General features: G+C 42.6%; 1 protein-coding gene across 4 annotated transcripts in view; it reads left to right on the forward strand.

The window, feature by feature from the left end:
* The window catches only part of LOC149314640 (diacylglycerol kinase zeta-like), a 134,146-nt gene extending 127,337 nt beyond the window's left edge, over nt 1–6,809 (forward strand). For all 4 annotated transcript variants that reach the window (XM_089521533.1, XM_089521534.1, XM_089521531.1 and 1 more), the window contains one exon: nt 3,520–6,809. In XM_089521533.1, coding sequence (XP_089377659.1) covers nt 3,520–3,636 — 117 coding nt within the window. In that variant the 3' untranslated portion in view covers nt 3,637–6,809. The remainder of the gene's footprint in view (nt 1–3,519) is intronic.
* Nucleotides 6,810–17,903: the final 11,094 nt, after the last annotated feature.

Raw genomic sequence — 17,903 nt, forward strand, 5'->3', positions numbered from 1 at the left:
GCAAACTACAAAGAATGGATTATTCTCTGTTCATTGTTATCTTTTTGCCAATGGCAATAAGAAACTAGCTTGCTGTATGAAAGCAGCCCTAGATTCCCAGTTTACAAGGTGGGACAGATGGTTGTGTTATTGAGTCTTAATATGGTCTCCTGTATTTGTAACTAGATTGCATTATGTTCCACACTAAAGATCGGTACTAGTGTGTCAAAAACTTCACCACATCACATGGTGTGGTGCTGATGCTCATGCTGTGTAACATGGTTTGTTTTTGCTTGTGCAAACAGAATAACTTGAGGAAGATTCAACCTGTTTTAAAAAATTAGTAGGGCTTGTAACATGATTCAAACACAATTTGCTGGCTAATTTATATGTATGGGAGCAGAATAAGCTGGGGGACATACAAGCATGGCTTTGTAGCATGACGGAAACACAGTTCACTTCATGCTTTACGTGTGGCACAGGCACATCAGATTACAATTCCCACAATGAGGGGAGCTTGTATAGAGTTCTGATCCAGATGTAGATTGAAGGAGGCAAGTGCTCTGTAGCTATCCTTGGTGCCAGAGAAAAAGGGTGTTGAAGCCACTGGTGATGTTGATGAGGTTCTGTGCACTGGTGAAGTGTGTGTGTGTGTGTGTGTGCGTGCTCCTTTTATGAATTTGAACCTGTACATTGTACTTTTTGTGGGTTCATGCATTAATTGCATGCCCTTTGTTTCTGCCTTTGTATGCCTGAAGCTGGAGAGGGGTCAGCAGTGGAACATCTCCTTGTTTCTACAGCTGCATGTCTGTAACAACAGAGTCCCTGAATGTCTGACCTGTTGTGCTCTTCCAGTGAAGTATTGCTGGCAATTGTCCTTGGGGGCTTGGGTCCCTTCCTTCTTCCTTGCTATGACTGCTGCCTTCTCCCTGCTGGGATGTGAGGACCAGTGTGAGAGGGTTGTCCTCTCCAGCTTTCAATGGAGACGGCAGAGAGCCAGTTTTCCTTGGCCTCTCTCTTAGTGAGTTTGTTCAGCCCTGGTGGAGTACAGGAGAAGGTGGGGGTTAGTTAATAAGGGAGAAGGAGAGTTTTGTGTGGAATTGAGGGGGAAGGGAGAGACATGGCTGAAAGCTGTTAACAGATTTGCTTTTTATGGAGTGCAGGAGTTCATTAGTGGACGGAGTCCAGATGGCTGCAATACGTTCATGAAATGTGAGACTCCTTGGGGATCAGGAGCGCTAGCAAGGCTGTGGGGGTGGAAGGGTGGAGGGATGGTATTTCAGGGCACTCCCCAGGGCACACCTAATCGCCCCCCTATTCCTTTTGCTTACATTATCCTGGCTGCTGCAGACTAGGAGAATAAGCTTTTATGGCAAGCTTTTATTGCACAACTGAGCAAAGCTCTCACCTTTTCCTATTTGCACAATCATATGTGGAGGGGGGTGGTTGTGCACGCATATGCATGCACATGTACACACACTGGCCTTTATTTTCCCACTGACTAGTAAATTGTGGAGGAGGGCAGGAACACATGCAAACAGGTCCTTGAGGATTTATCTAGCTGTCAGCTGCTAATCTCCCAGAAATCCCTAGGCACTCCTTCCCAGCATGCTTTTCTGGCTTCCTGTCTTGCCCCTCCTCCCTCACCCTTGAGGCAGCACTTGGCTCCATAGATCCTAATCACAGATACTTATAGGGAGCCTCTTTCTGCTCATAGCTATGTGAGTGCGCATAGACGTTCCAAGCTAAGCTGTGCTTCCCTTTAACTATGCATCTCTTCTGCCTAGAGAGGCCCTCTCTTCCTCCTCTGCCCAAATACAAGGGATGTCCACATCTGCAGGATCCTATCTCTCCCCCCACCCCCACTGCTATCTATAGAAAATAACACAAAGGATGGCTAGGATTTTAAGCAGATATAAAATCATTATTGCTGTATTTGCATATTGGACACAAGGCTGATGTGAGAATTTGAATAATTCTAAAGTCTGGTAGAATGTAGGTATCTGGTCTCTTTGTTGTTGCTGCTGATGGTGTTGTGTGCCATCAAGTTGTTTCCAACTTAGGTTGACCCTAAGGCGAACCTATCACAGGTTTTTCTTGGCAAGTTTCTTCAAAGGGGTGTTGCTATTGCCATTATCTGAGGCTGAGAGAGTGTGACTTGCCCAGGGTCACTCAGTGGGTTTCATGGCTGAGCAGGGATTCGAACTCTGGTTTCCAGAGTTCTATTAGTCCAGTGCTCAAACCACTACACCACACTGGCTCTCCTTTGGTCTCTTTACTACCAATTCATTGCCAAGCAGTCTTTGAGAATGTTAATGTAAGGATTGCAGAAATCAGCAGGGTTGTTTAAAGAGGGGTTCAGATTCCATAGAGGCACCTGATCTTAGAAGCTAGGCCAGTCCTGGTTTGTACTTGTATGAGGGACTACCAAGGAATACCAGAGGATACAAACTATATTTCCAAGGAAGGCAATGGCATAAACACGGTAGGCATCCCTTGCCATACCTTGACAGGCAACTTGAAGGCACACACAAAAGGCAGAAAGATTTTGTATGCTCCTCTGTCTCTCACGTCTCATTTTTCACAGCTTCAACCCACTGTTATTGCTCACTTTTGGTGTGTTCATGAGAGAAAGTGGGATTTAAAGGACACCCAAAAGTGACAACCACAACATATCTTTGCCCTTGGAAATTATATTGGACATAAAAGCAATATCTTCCATTTCTTAGACACCTCCATAATCTACGGGCATCTAAGGAAATGGAATTGGCATCACAAAGTACTCCATATACATTTTTAATTTACTTTTCAAACTCACACCCAAATCTTATGATGGCTAATATTCAGGCCAAAATCACATATGTAACAAATCATAGCAGAGCTGATGCAGTGGTTACACTGAAAAGGAAGAGGAGATGAAGTCCTCACTGTAGCCAGAAAAATGTGGGCTCTTGTCATCAGTTACTTGGATCTTTCTGAAGGACCAAGACTATCTGAAGGACTGTATTTTCCCCTTATGGGTTTCTGGATTTTAAGGTCTTTGTGAGGAGCCCTTTTCATGTTTTCACCATTATCACAGACACATTTGTTGAGGACATGAGAGATGGCCTTCTTGATGGCTGCTCCCAGTTTATGGAACACTCTTCCCATGAAAGCTATAATGCCCCCCTCTTTGTTGTCTTTCTGCTGGGAGACAAAGACTTGTTTTATTTTGGTACGTTTTGGCAACTATCAGCTAAAGTTGGGGGCTTTAATGGGGGCAGGGAGAGGAAGCTGTCCCCTGATTTGTTTTAAATTTATTTTACAGTCAGCTACTGCTCTTAATCTGATAATTTCTGTAACTAAATATGCAATAAAATCCCTTACTGTGTTCTCATAGAATCATAGAGTTGGAAGAGACTACAAGGGCCATCTAGTCCAATCCCAGTCCAGATGTATCTGTTTTTTAATTAAATTGTTGACCATATTGTGTCCTATTATTGGGAGAAAGGAAGGATGTTAGAGACAAATAAATAAGTATTTTGTTTCCCCTTTCTACAGGGAGACACGGCTAAGCACAGAGCTGAGAAGGCAAATGACCCTGACCTGGCTGCCTACCTCGAAAATCGACAGCACTACCAGATGATCCAAAGAGAGGATCAGGAGACAGCTGTGTAACACTCAGCAGTGTGCCTTATCCCTATCTAGGGGAGCAGGAGCAGAGTGGCACAAGAGCCTGGCCAGACTTTCCTTGAATATCCAACATGGAGAGGATCAAAAGCCTGGTTTGGGCTAAGCCTCCACACTGTTATTTATTAGTATAATGGATGTTGAACAGTTATGATTCCATTTGTTCCCACCACCACATTCCAGGGATGGACTCTTGCCACCTAATATTGGCTTCCTACCTTCTTCCAGGTCCTGTTGAGGGTCACGGTTGCTCCCATCAAAGCACAAGGAAAGAATTGTTTATTCTCTTTCAACCACTTCTGGAGCTGTTTCAGGTCTTCTGCTGCTCAGTCTCACTTCACCTGGTTCCTAGCAGTGGGTGCTGCCTTTCTCAGCACTTTCACCAGTAGCAGTATCAATTGTCCTGGTATGCTCTGTTACTGGAAGAATACTAGCACAATTCTTGGGACATAGCAGAACATAGGAATGGGTGTAATGGTGATATACTACAACCCTGCCTCTGTTACCTACAGATCATTGTATTGAGGGACTCACACAAACATCGAATGACAGTCACATGGGCAAGCATTGCAAGAACACAAAGCAGGTCATAGGCCATTCTAGCATACTTTTCAGAATAGCATATCCTCTGCTTTTCCCTTTCGTTCATTCCTTTTGACTCCATGCTGTGTGCCCCATACTGTGAGGGGTGCTTATGTAACAGGATGACAGTGCCTGGTATGTCCAGGGAACATCACGCCCTCTTTAGAGCAAGCTGTTCCAAGCTGACTTTTGAGCCTGCTGCACTAGACATTTCAAGCAAAGTGCCTCTTCCCCATCTTTCCTTCTTCCCAAATTCCCCTCTCCCTCCATTCTCATATACTGCTTTTCCTCTTCCTTTCACACACACTGATTTAGCAAATAGCCTGTTGTGAATGTATACAAGATGTATTTAAGTGGCACAGTGTTTGCTCAGATGGTGTGGTTTCAAATCTCACCCTCAATACGCTACCACCTCTTATCTCAGCTAGTAAAGAAGGGCTCTTGCTAGGCCATTCCTTTTAAGTTTTAGGGTAACAGGACTGACTATTTCATACACTCAGAAAAGGGAATTGACTCGTCAATCAGTATTAATGGCATACACTATTTCCATTTATCCAGGGACCAGTAAGCTGCCAATGCTAGCAGTAAGAGAGAAATGTTTCTCCATAGCCTCCTAATTCCTTGCCTCAAGAGGAACGAACTTTGCAGTTTAGTCCTAAATACAGTCTATATTTACATATATTCAACCTCATACATTTTCCACCTGGATTATTATAACTCAGATTGCTTATCCTTTATACTATGCTGGTTATCCAAGTAGTCGTTCATTTTATCCTAAACTCTTTTCTTACCATGGTCTCTCAGCTTTAGCTCTTTGTCCCTTTTCTTTTTTCCTCTATTATGCTAAAAACAAAAACCCTACTGTTAGAGGAACCTGTGCCTGACATGGCCAGGCACATGTAATGGGAGTCATGTTCTCAACAAGGAAGGCTGTTTACTCTGAGGTACTCTGAATCAGTTGCATTTGGATATCAAGTGGCTGTAAAGCCGGTTTCAGTTATCCTCAAAAGATGTTGAGCAGGTAACCAACTGCCCTGGTGTTGGCTCCAAATGGAGTTAGGTCATCACTATATGGGGGCCCAGCAGACCTGTAGTTTGTTGGCTTACAATTTTACCAGAAGGTTAAGAGGCTAAGAGCTCTGCTTAGAAAGATCAGACTGACAGTGGACAATTTGAGGCAAGAACACTTGAGCTTCAGTCTGCAAATTATTCTCAAACAATTGGAAAATGATTGCCTTTCTGTGGAATGCGGTCAATACCAGAGTGCAAAGAAGAAGAGAGTATTTGGGGGGGGAGGGGGGGTCTGTCAAAGGAGTATTTGCCAGGAGAGTCCTGGACAAGCAGATGGGGAAATATAGTCTGCACAAAAGACTAATAATTGTTTGTTTGTCGTAGATGAAAGAATTTGCAGGGATGAGCTGCAGAGACTTGTCCTGGTTTTCTAACACTCATCAAGATTAGGGTCTGAAGGTAATGCATTTTATCCAGCCAGATCCCATTATTCATTAGGGAATTATTAGAATCTTCCTGGAAGTTTGTCTTTCTTTGAGAATGACTTTACTTTTTGTACCTAACACTCTCACAATTTGTTGAGGTTTTGAGAAGCCAAGATCCAGTACATATCCATATGACCATTTGGGATTTTACTCTTCCCATCTAGCTTTGTCCTCCTCCATGTGTACATTGCATGTTACATCATGTAATGAAGACCACAAAAGAAGCATAACTATGTTTGCAGGTCATGGGAGAGAGGAAAGCAAATTTTCTCTCCAAAAGTGAAGAAAAAACATACAAAACTCTTCAAGCAGTGAAAGGCTGGTGCAAGTTCACATCACCTTGCAGACTGAATCAACAGGTTTCTGTTTTTAGAAAGCTGCCATGACCAGTAAAGGCAGCTTCTCAACCTGGTGGGCACTACAAATCATTTGGAAGAGCATGTGCTGAAATCTTAGACCAAGGATGGGAAACTTGTAACCCTTCAGGTATTGTCGAACTGTTAACATCCTTATTACACCAGCTACACAAATCCCTTTCTACATTGTTGAGGGTTGATGGGAGTGGCAGGCTAACAATGTTTAGGTCACAAGTTGTCCAGCCTTGTTTGTGGGGCCCAAACTGCTGTGGTAGGTCTCCTGTTTTGGTCTTTTTAATTTGTACAAAATTGCTCTTCTCTAGCTGGATGTATAAACCAGCTTCCTGGAAGCATTTATACCCCATGAGCCTGCTGTCTCTTCCCTTCTTTTATATGTTGTCTTAAACTTTGTACAGGTAGTTCAAAAGCACACTGTTTACCCTCACTTCCTATGTATGTGTGTTTGTGCACGCATGTGTGTCCTAAGCTGAGTTGCTGTGCAATTCAAACCTTGGCTTGTTTTACTCCAAGAGGGAGGAGTATGTTTGAGGGTGAATGTCCCGTGCAATACCTATTTCCTCTCCCCTAGATTCAAACCATTAGGACTTTTTGATTGAATTTATTTTTTGTAACTGTGTTGGGAGCTTGTGCTTCCATTGGCTTTCTTCTTGAACAGTTTAAATGTTTTGTTGGATTTGGCCATTAAAATATACAGATGGACATTTTACTTCCTCTTTCTCTTTCTCTCTGTGAAGATGGTGTTCATAACAGAAAAAGATTGTCTGTGCATCAAGTAAATCCAGCTTCTGCTCTGTGTTTGTACAAGAACTTATCATATGATTGGATTCATAAACTGTTAGAATTCAATTTATTGGGGAGTTTCTTTTTAGTGGTACTGTTAAACCCAAATGTTGCCTTTGTAGACACTGTCAGTATGAGTGCTTTTTAATTTGTTGATAAGGGAGCTCAGGTTAATGGGTAAGTAGTAAGGTGGCCAAACTTATTGGTGACAGAATTTAAAGTACTTAGACCAGGAATTGAATGCAAGGAATTACAAAGGCAACTCTCCTTAATGGGTATGAAATTAGCAAATGTAAGAAACTAAAATATCTACCAAGGCAAAAAATAATAAACATGCGCGCACACACACACACACACACACACACACACACACACATATGGTAATGGAATTTGAGCTTGCAATAACAGACTAGAAAAAGAACATTGGGTATGGTGAAAATGTTGACTCAGGGTGCATCTGTTGTTCAAGGTAGCTGGGGAACTACATGCTGAACATACTTTAAAAATCCAGAGTAAAACTCTACATCTGGCCTTCGGTAGTCATGGACTCTGCATCCACGGATTCAATCATTCACAATTTGAAAATATCCCCCCCCCCAAAAAAAAAAAAATACAAAAAGCTAACCTTGATTTTGCCATTTTGTGTAAGGTACAGAATTTTACTACCCATTGTATATAATGTGACTTGAGTATCCACGGATTTTGATATCCTGGAACCAAACCCCAGCAGGTATCAAGGGTCCACTGTGTGTCATACCAGTCCTAGACAAATTTGTGGGTGCAACTACAGTATATTTGAATATTGTGAACAGCTCTTGTCCCCATACCTTAAAAAAAGTATGCCAAAGAGATGAAAAAGGTGAAGTCCATGACAAAATAGAACAACCAGAAGAGACTGGAACAACTCTACTAAGAGGAAGGTTAAAATATTGGATTTTTTTAGCTTAAAAAGGGTGAGGTGAAGAGAGCCAGCATGCTGTAATGGACTGAGCATGGGACTGCAACTGAGTTCAGAGTTCAATTCCCCACTTGGCCATGGAAATTCACTGGATGACCTTGGGTGAGTCACACACATTCAGCCCCAGAAAACCCCTTGATAGGTTCACCTTAGGGTTACCATAAGTCTGAAATGACTTGAAGGCACACAAAAAAGCAAAGGGGAACAAGCCAAAATTATGCCTAGTGTTGAGAAAGTATAGGAAACAGGAAACCCCTCCTAATCCTAGAATTAGAGATCATCCACTGAAATGGAATGGTGGTAGATTCAGGACAGATAAAAGAAGTAACTTTTTCACACAATGCATAGTTAAAATTATGGAATTTGCTGCCCCAAGAAGTGATGGCTGACAGCCTGGATCAGCTTTAAAAAGGGATGAGCAAATTCATAGAGGATGGGACTATCAGTGGCTACTAGTCAAGTCAGGCATATTTCCAGTAACAGAGGCACTGTGCCTCTGAATATCAGTCACTGGGAAATATGAATAGGAAGATGCTGTTGCATTCATGTCCTACTTGTAGACTTTCCATGGACAACTGATTGGCCAGTGTATGAACAAAATGCAAAAGGAAATAGACTGTTGATCTGCTCCCACACATTCATATGAGTATGAGGTACCTGGCAGATTCCCAGATTTTGCAACAAATGCCGACAAATTGTGTTAGAAAAAGCATAGATAGTGTGATATCCCAGTGTCTACAAACATTCCTGGAAGAGTAATCTTGCCAGTTTTGCACCTTTATAATAACTAAACTATTATAGAGTGCACTTCACCCAAGACAATCTTCTCTAATATAAAAGCCTTCCAACAAGGCGTAATGAAATGGATTTGAAGAACTGAATTTTGTCCATGAGTGGAGACCCTTTTCAGATGCAAGTAACACTACATGTAAAATTGTGTATCCCTTCATACATACATCTCTCCTTCCTATTTGATCTGGCACCAGCAACTTGTTTGGAATGCTACCAGAAAAAACACTTGCAGGAGGTTACAGGAGTAAACCATCTGCCCTCCATTCTCATTTCATTAAAGGGTACCTTCCTTGGTATTCCTTGGCATATGTAGTGGTATTAAGATGGTATTACCTAAATGAGTGTGTGTGAGAGGAGAGAATACACATTCTTGGATGTGGTCTTTGGTCAATTTAAAACTGGCAATATGACAAGCAGGCAAAAGCCCCCTCCTCCAAACTTTCCTAACATCAAAATCCTCATTCTTGAATTCCAATTTTTGCATAACTTGGCAGCAACCCTTCCCCTTACTTGTGACTAGTGCTTGAATTCTACATAGAATAATCCTAACAGTCTTTACTCTCAAGTAAGGCATGTTTATTTTAGCAAGGATTTACTTCCAAGTAAATGTACTTTAGACTGCAGCTGCTGTGTAACATGCAGGGAAGACTATTCCCCACTTAACTGAGGTGATCAGCTTTGTGCCTGAAGTATAGGGCAGAGACTCTCTGAAGGCTTTAACATCAATTTTATTCTGGCAAGGGGTTGCAGGCTCCCAAGAGCAAGCTTGAACATATGAATCAGACTTTCCCTTTCATTTGTAATAGATTTACTTGTTCATAATATAGCTAGGAATTTTTAATCAGCAGTGTTTAGTTTGGAGCTCCTCAAAAGAACTATTTGGCATCCACTCCACCCTGTCCATAAACTGCCTGGTCATATCTCCTGAAAGGATATGTGGTTTGAAAGTTAAGGCCAAGGTCTGCTTGTAATTTTGGTCCTAATTTAGCTTGCTGGGTCACATATTTGTGAATATCTCATTTCCTCTGTCTGTCAGTTTTATTCTTAGTAAGAAGATAGAAATTCTGAAATACCCCCATACAAACATTTATGCTGAGAAAGAACTGTGATGCTACTTGGAGAGCTCCCTCTTAAAAACTAAAGCCTGGAAAAAGGAGGCAGCAGAACTGTACACCATCACAGGTCATTCAGTATAAATCCCCACCCGTTGTGTTCCAAGAGCTGGGGATGTTGGGGAAAGGGGTTCTTCTCCATATTTTTACTACCTAAAACACTACCTTTTCATCTTACCATGTTTCTTCTAAGGAAGCCCTTAGAACCACTTTGCATTTTGTTGCAGCTACATTGTATGTTTTCTTCAAGAAACAGGTAAGTGGTGAAAGAAAAGTGTGTGTATGTATATCTGACATGTGCTGGGTGACCATGTGTCCCATTCCCACTTAATATGTTCAGCAGAAGGAACCACACCAAAACAATGCTGCTGTATATAGCATGAAACAGTTCTTACTGTTTCATCAGCAGACATTTCCAAGAAACCATCAAGATTTCTATTCGTTCCATGGTCAAATTATTGGTAGTGGAGGTGAATTCTAGCCAGACTTCTTTGTTCTCACAGGACTATAGTTACAACTCTCTAGGGAAAATGATATATTTCTTCAAAAATGGTGTTGTGTTTCTAAAGCTTCCCACAGCCTCTAGGAGGGTATGAAACTTTGCCAAACCTGAGGTTTGCAGAGAAACTGAGGAGAGGTGGTGAGTAAGTGATAGAGGGAGAGAGACAACAAGCCAAGAAAATCAAAAGCACAAGGACATTCCTAGAAATGTTCCCTGCCAGCATCTTAATTAACCTGGGGAAACTTGCCACAAATGCCTGACAATATCCCCAAGAGTCCTAATGATCAGACCTACCATTTTCTTCCCAACCAGGAGAACAGACAAAGGCCAAGGCACTTTACATACAGAACAGAAAACATGGCCATGCATCTACTAAGACAGTGGCATGAGGAAACCAAGTGCATGTCATTGCATCTGTGTCTCCACAATATTGTTCTCAGTTCAGTTTTACAGGAACTTTTTCCTGGGTTACATCCCAGGTTACCTGGGATGGAGACATATTGGACTGCAAAGGAAGTGCCTTTGTTGTGATGCAAATGGATGTTAAATTTCCTGGACTTTTAAAATTTCCCAGTTGCAACAAGGCCAGAGGAAGGAGGGGCCAGCCTACAAAATATGTCCCTCTATAACAACAAGAACAGAAACAGCAAAATGCAGGCCTATGACTAACGTCTTCACTTTTTTTCTCCTGTTTGATTTGAAACGCCTTGCCTGATGAAGAAGCCAGTGAAGCTTCAAAAGCTTGCAACATGCATGTTGTGAGTTTTGGTTGGCCAATAAAGGTATCATTCTTCAGTGGATTTTTGATTGGATTTGTCCTGGGTTGTTTCCTTCGAAGAAACAAGAGCTTTTTCCTCTGCAATCCTAGTCATAGCCCTACAGCTCTTCTTTTCCATCAGGGCCAGACTCCATTTCCCAAGATCCCACCACTCTTTCATGAATGCTCCTTCACTTCTCCATTAAAAATATAAAAACATGTGCTTTCTAAGCCCCAGACAATTTCCCAGTGTTGCTGCTTCATAAGGAAAGTGCATTTCCCCCCCTTGCCACATTGGAGCCCTTCAAAGAAGAGACTAATAGCATTGTTAGTGATGGCTAAAGTAAACATAACAATATGCCTTGCAGTTGAGAGGAGTTCCTCAAAATCTGCAGAAGATAGCAAAGACCCACATCATCACGTACGGTAATTTGATTCAGAAATAATTACTCTCAATACCTACATATTCTCTGCCTCTAAAAATTTTGTCCCAATCTAGTAATGGAGGTCTGCTCACAGGGAACATCTCAAATTTAGCTCTAAATTAAACCTTTATTATGCAGTCATCATGCCACATTTCCTGAATTTCACAAGGAGATCCAGGTGGTGTTGCCTGCATTTGTACCTCGTACTTTACCACTGCTGTGTCTTGTACAGTTGGCCATCTTTATCCATGGATTTTTTTATCCACAGATTTAAGCATCAACTACTTGAAAATATTTTTTAAAAAGTATAAATTCCAAATAACCTCAATTTTCCATTTTATATAAGGGACACCATTTTAATGTAATGTTTTTAAAATGTTGTAAACCGCCCTGATCTGAGGAAGGGCGGTATATAAATAAAAATTTTATTTTATTTATTATTATTTAGCTATGCCATTGTATTTAATGGGACTTGAGCATCCACAGATTTTGGTATCCATGAGGGGATCCTGGAACAAAACCCCCAATGTATAACCCTTTGTATTTTCTTCTGCCACAAACATTCACTGAGAAGTGAGATGTCCACTGTCTTTTTTTACTGTTAGCACTAGAAGTCCACTATTTAGAAGCAATCATAGGCATCACAGTGCCGAGACATCAAAGTGAAGTTATAGAATTATAAAGCTGTAAAAGACCGCAAGGGCCATAAAGTGCAACCCGCTGCCATGCAGGAACATACAATCAAAGCGCTCCAGACACATGACCATCCAGGTTTTTGTTGTTATTATTTGTTGTTATGTATCTTCAAGTTGACTCTTATGACAACCATAAAGTAGGGTTTTCTTGGCAATATTTTCTAAGAGGAAGTTAGTCATTGCCTTCCTCTCAGGCTAAGAGAATGTGAGTTGCCCAAGGTCACCCATTGTTATCATGGCTGAGTGGGGATTTGAACCCTGGTTTCCGGGAGTTCAAGTCCAAACCTTGGTATGATGTCTTAGTCAAGACAGTATTTCATGCCAATCTTGTGAGAAAATACTTTGCCAGTCTGACATACACTGAAGAGCAAACAGAAGCCACAGAGAAGCAATGCAATTGTTATGAGATTCCCACTCGCCCATTTGCCCTGGATAGAACTGGGCAGATCCGGGTCCCCCCACATCGGATCTGCCCAGAAAGAAGTTTGTACTATCCTTTACCACGATTGGGGCAATTTACCCCTCTGAAGTTCACATTTGTGAGAGTGGTTTAAAATGGAACCTCCTCTATTGTCAATCAAATTCACTTCCGCTTTCATCAAAGATGACGTATCTTACAGCCAGTGGCCAACAGAATGGGTGCTTTCCTCCCTCCTTTTTTTAAAAAAAAAAACTGTTGGCAGTGTGCGTATATTCTCTCAACTTGTCAAATTTTAAAACCTCCAGGGGTGTGTGTGTGTGTGTGTGTGTGTGTGTGTTGTGTTGTGTGTATTTGGGTCATTACAGATTATGGCAACGCTAAAATGACTCCATCCTGGGGTTTTCTTGGCAAGATTGGTTCTGAGGAGATTTGCCATTGCCTTTCCCCTGAAGCTGAGTGTAACTCCCCCAAAGTCAAGGGTTTCCACATGTCAGCCTCTAGCCTCCCCTTCTCTTCCAGCCCAATGCTACCTCCGAATCCCTCTGACTTCAACCCCAGAATGTCTTTACATATGTAACAAGGCATTCACATATTGTATCAGTTTGCCAAATTGAAAGGGAAACATTTGTAATATTCACATTGTAGCATTCGCATATTACACACAAAAATAATTTTTAAAAAAGCCTCTTGCAAAGTGAGGTGCCGTGCTGGCAGCAAGCAGAAAGGGAAATGTAGCACAAGCAGAAACATTCTATCAATATATATATGTATCAACCTGTAGAACTATTTACATAGTCTGTCAAAAATAAAAATCCCCCCCAAAAGAGAGAGAGAAAGCTGTCCTCTGACCTAATCCCTCCCCTGAACCTGACTCTTCATCCTGCTCCTTCCTCCTCCTCCCAGATTCTGCCCTTCATGGCACCCTTCCTCCTGCTCCCTCCTCCTGCTCCCTCCTCCTCCTCCTCCTCCTCCTCCTCAGCCCCGATGAAGGGGAGGCATGTTCCGCCCTCTGCCCTCCTTCTGACCTAATCCCTCCCCCGAACTTGGCCCAAACAGGACCGGGGCCAAATTCACATTTGCCGGGACCCAGTTTTTCTCAAAAGATACATGTAAAACTCCACTTTCAAAAGACCCAAGCCAAGGGGCATTTGCCCCTCAATGGGTGTGCAAACCTTGAATTCAATTGTTAAAGAATCAGGGCCAATATGGACTTCCCACTTTTAAACCGGTTTCTGAACAAGGGTAAAAGGTAGTCTGAATGGCCCCTTTGTATATAGCAGACTTCTCAAGCTTTTTGTGTTGTTTATGCAGGCACAGCTTGTGTGCCAAGCTGCTCATGTTCACACTTTTCTTTCTTTCTTTCTTTCTTTCTCTCTTTCTTTCTCTCACTCTCTCACTCTCTCACTCATACACACACAGAGAGAGAGAGCAGACAATTGCTGAGCTGAATATAAGGGACAGCCAATAATATATGGATTATAATTAGGGATGGCTTGGCAAGAAATTTCAGTGTTGCAGCAGCTCATCAACTCATTGACAGGTTTAGCCCTTCCAGACAGGATGGTGGAAAAATGGTCTCATTCCTCACCACAAACCAATTCTTTAGGTATGACATGAGCTCCCACAGTCTATTGGCAGCTCAGCAGGGAGCCAGTCCCATTACTTCCCACTGGACTGAAGAAAAGCAAATGGGTCATTTCCCAAGATTTTACTGTGGTTAGCAAGAGGCTGGAGACAGAGGTTCTGGGAGAGTTCATCACTAAAATGAGAGCAGTAACATAATACCTCCTATTAGAACAAAATAAAAATTATGAAGCAGTTATCTAGTTTTTGAATTCCAGAGAACTCTTGAAATTCTAGCATGACATATGCAAGGAATGAATGGGTTGGAGGGAAAGGATACCACTAGAGAGTTTTTTACAAAGGGGAAATTGGAAGGTTATCCCAGGGGCAATGAGGAAGCAATCATGGGGTTTAATGTTATTTCGAATGAGATCATCACATGAACATTGAATGCAATCAAGAGTCATTCATGGGGTTAACATTCTTTGGCATGAACCTATCATACCATATTGAATGGAATCCAGTGCCGATTAGAACACAATGGAGAGTCATCCCCAAAATGGGTAAATATGCTAAATACTGAATTTACAAACCCTGCTGCAAAGTGAATTTACGTTAAATTTGCATTTGTTTTGGTGTGGAATGTATTTGTAGATCACCCATGGAATCCCTTTGATTCCCATAATCCCATGATCCTCCCCCTCCTCCTCTTTCTTCTTCTCCTCCCTCCGGCAGTACCATCACTAGCCCTTCACAGATCTCCCCAGTGCAGCAAGAGCCTACCAGCCACCAATACCGCTGCCTCCTCCACCACCACCCTTGTGGTTCCACACCCTCAGCAGCTCCAGCTACTCCAGCCGAGCAGCCAATGGGGCAGAACCTCCATGGCTTTCCTTTCCTTCCCTGCGGCTCAGGCCCCGACCTCAGCCACTCACTCACTTCCTCTCGTCCCCCTCTCTCCGCCCGGCCGCCTCCAAGGCCTCTCAGGGCATCCACACCACCAAGGGGTCCCCGCCAAGGGAGATGCTGCACCAGAGGACCCTGCAGGTGGACCTCACCAAACCCCACTGGCCCTCTGATGTGGTCTCGGTCACCCAGAGCAGCATAGGGCAATGACCCACTACTGCCATGTCACCTGCCTCCCTTTCCCGGTAAACAGTCACACTCTCTCAGCCTTGTGGAAATTACAGCTGGAGCATGCGCATGTGCAGAAAGGGTAATTTGCAAGGTGGCAATGGGGATTTGTCCTCCCCCATTTGATGTTAAAATGTGAATTGGGCCCTCTTTAATGTAGATGTAAATTCTTGTACTTGTGTATGATAACCATTTGCAAATGGACTTGCTTTTCTGGGATGCCAGCACTTTAATCACTTTTGGGGTGGGTGCACTTAGGTCATCATGTGAAAAAGTCCTAGGAAACATCCATGAATGTAGACCACTGGTCCCCAAATTTTGGTCCTCCACATGTTTTGGCTCCCAGAATTCCTGACATCTGGGCAAGCTGGCTAGGGCCTCTGGGAGTTGAAGCTCAAAACAACTGGAGAACCAACGTTTGAGAATCACTGGCAAAGACCATGGCTCAAATCCTGCATTGGGAGATTCCACCCAGGCAGAACTATGCCATGTCTCCCCTCTTGCAGAAACCACCTTCCTTCTTCAGGATCCTTTTTCCACAGGCATTTAGTAGATGTTGGAGAGCAGGATGAAATCTATGTGCTGGAGAATTTGGCTCAGTGCCTAAAGCCAGATGCACAATGACAAAGTCATTCTTTGGGACCTCCAAAAAAAAAAAAAAAAAACAATTTACAGGATCTCCTGCAGGATGCCTACATCAATGTATTACTGGCTATGAGGACATAGCCACACACTTCAACACTTCCAACTGTCCACCAACCTCTAAATGACTGGTGCAGCAGGAAAATGCTTGATGGCTGGGGTAATTCCTTGAAAAACCATTGACCAGTGAAAAACGTAAGTTGGACTTATGCTTGCATATGTTATGAACAAGATGCCAGTATTTCAAGCCCAGTCTGTAATGTTAAAATGATAACTGATAAAGTTCTGTCCAGACCAGTTACATTTGACTGTGATCAGTGAAGAGGTCATAAGATGGGCCAAAGTACAGAGCAGGGGAAGGGAGACTTGTATGTCCCTCTTGATATTGATGGACTGCAACTTTCAGCACTCCTACTGGCTACTGCTGGGAGGTGACATTCAACAACATCTAGAGAGGTGCAAAATTCCCATCCCTGGTACACAGGGACAAATAATTGATGCCACACTCCTTATGAGAATATATATGCCTGTAGATACTTGAACCCATCTCTAGCACGAATGCAACTGCAGTAGTGGATAATGTGTGGTCATCCAGATGTTACTGGATTGCCATTTCCAAGATCCATCATTTAGGTAAGCCAGTTAGAGCTGATGGGAGCTTCAGTCTAACAGCATCAGAATTTGTTTTGTTTTTTTAGAGTAAACCCCAACAGATGCTTTTAATTTGTAGGTTTTTGTGGGTTTTTGGGGGCTATGTGGCCATGTTCTAGAAGAGTTTCTTCCTGACGTTTCACCAACATCTGTGGCTGGCATCTTCAGAGAAATTTTAATTTGTGCCTGAGAGAAGGCAGAGGCCAGAAGGGCACTTTCCAGACTCTTCGAACCATCCTTCTCCATCGCCATGGAGGGAAAGAAAAAGGAGGTGGCTGTGGAGGAATTTGGATCAAGTCAGAATGACCAGATGTCTTCCTTTCCCAGGACACACCCTCCATTTCAGCCTTCTGTCCAGGAGGAATTCCAAAATGTCCTCCATTTTGAGTAGGATTAAGAAGCATCAATTTACATTTATATGAATGTCCTTGCTTTTCTTTGGTCATGTCCACCATTGTTTGTGGAATGTTCTCCATTTTACACTACCTTGTCCTCTTTTACAGTTAGGATCGGGTGACCAGATGTCCTCCTTTTCCAGGACATGTCCTACCACATTCCAACTTTCTGTCCAGAAGGAATACCAAAATGTCCTCCATTTTGACTAAGAAGCATAAATTTATATTTGTTTTTAGCTTTTCTTTGACCAGGACCTTTGGTCACTGTCTGTGGTTAGAACATCTGTCATCACAGGGTGACCAGACCTCCTCCTTTTCCAGGATTCATCCAACATTTTGACCTTCTGTCCAAGTGAAATTCCAAAACTTCCTCGACTTGAAGCATGACTAGAAAGCATGAATGTATATTTCGAAAGCTTTTATTGTGTCACATCCTCTATTTTTCTTGAATACCCTCCATTTTGCAGTGAGGACATGTGGTCACCCTGGATTTACCTAAGTGTTGACTCACTAGACAACCATGGATTTAGTGCAGAGTGACCAGATGTCCTCCTTTTCCAGGACACATCCTACATTTCCACCATCTGTCCCAGGAGGAATTTCCAAAATGTCTTCCATACTTTGGAGCATGACGAAGGAGCATGAATTTATATTTCTTGGAGTGTTTTGAACTTTTCTTGGGTTAGGTCCATTGTTATTGCCTGACCTCCATTTTGCAGTTAGGACAACCTGGAATTTCCTTAGTTGTTGACTCGCTAGTCAACCATGGATTTGGTGCAGCGTGACCAGACTTTGCTTCTCCTTTTCCAGGACATGTCCTACAATAGTGGTCCCCAAACTGTGCTCTTTCAGGGATTTTGGACTTCAGCTCCCAGAATCCCAGACTATTGGCCAACATGACTGAAACTTCTGGGAGCTGAAGTCCAAAATCTTTTAAAGGGCACAGTTTGGGGACCACTGCGCCTACCCCATG

The sequence above is a fragment of the Sceloporus occidentalis genome, unplaced genomic scaffold (assembly GCF_023333645.1).
Source record: "Sceloporus occidentalis isolate IW3139 unplaced genomic scaffold, rSceOcc1.0.p SCAF_4, whole genome shotgun sequence".
NCBI lineage: Eukaryota > Metazoa > Chordata > Lepidosauria > Squamata > Phrynosomatidae > Sceloporus > Sceloporus occidentalis.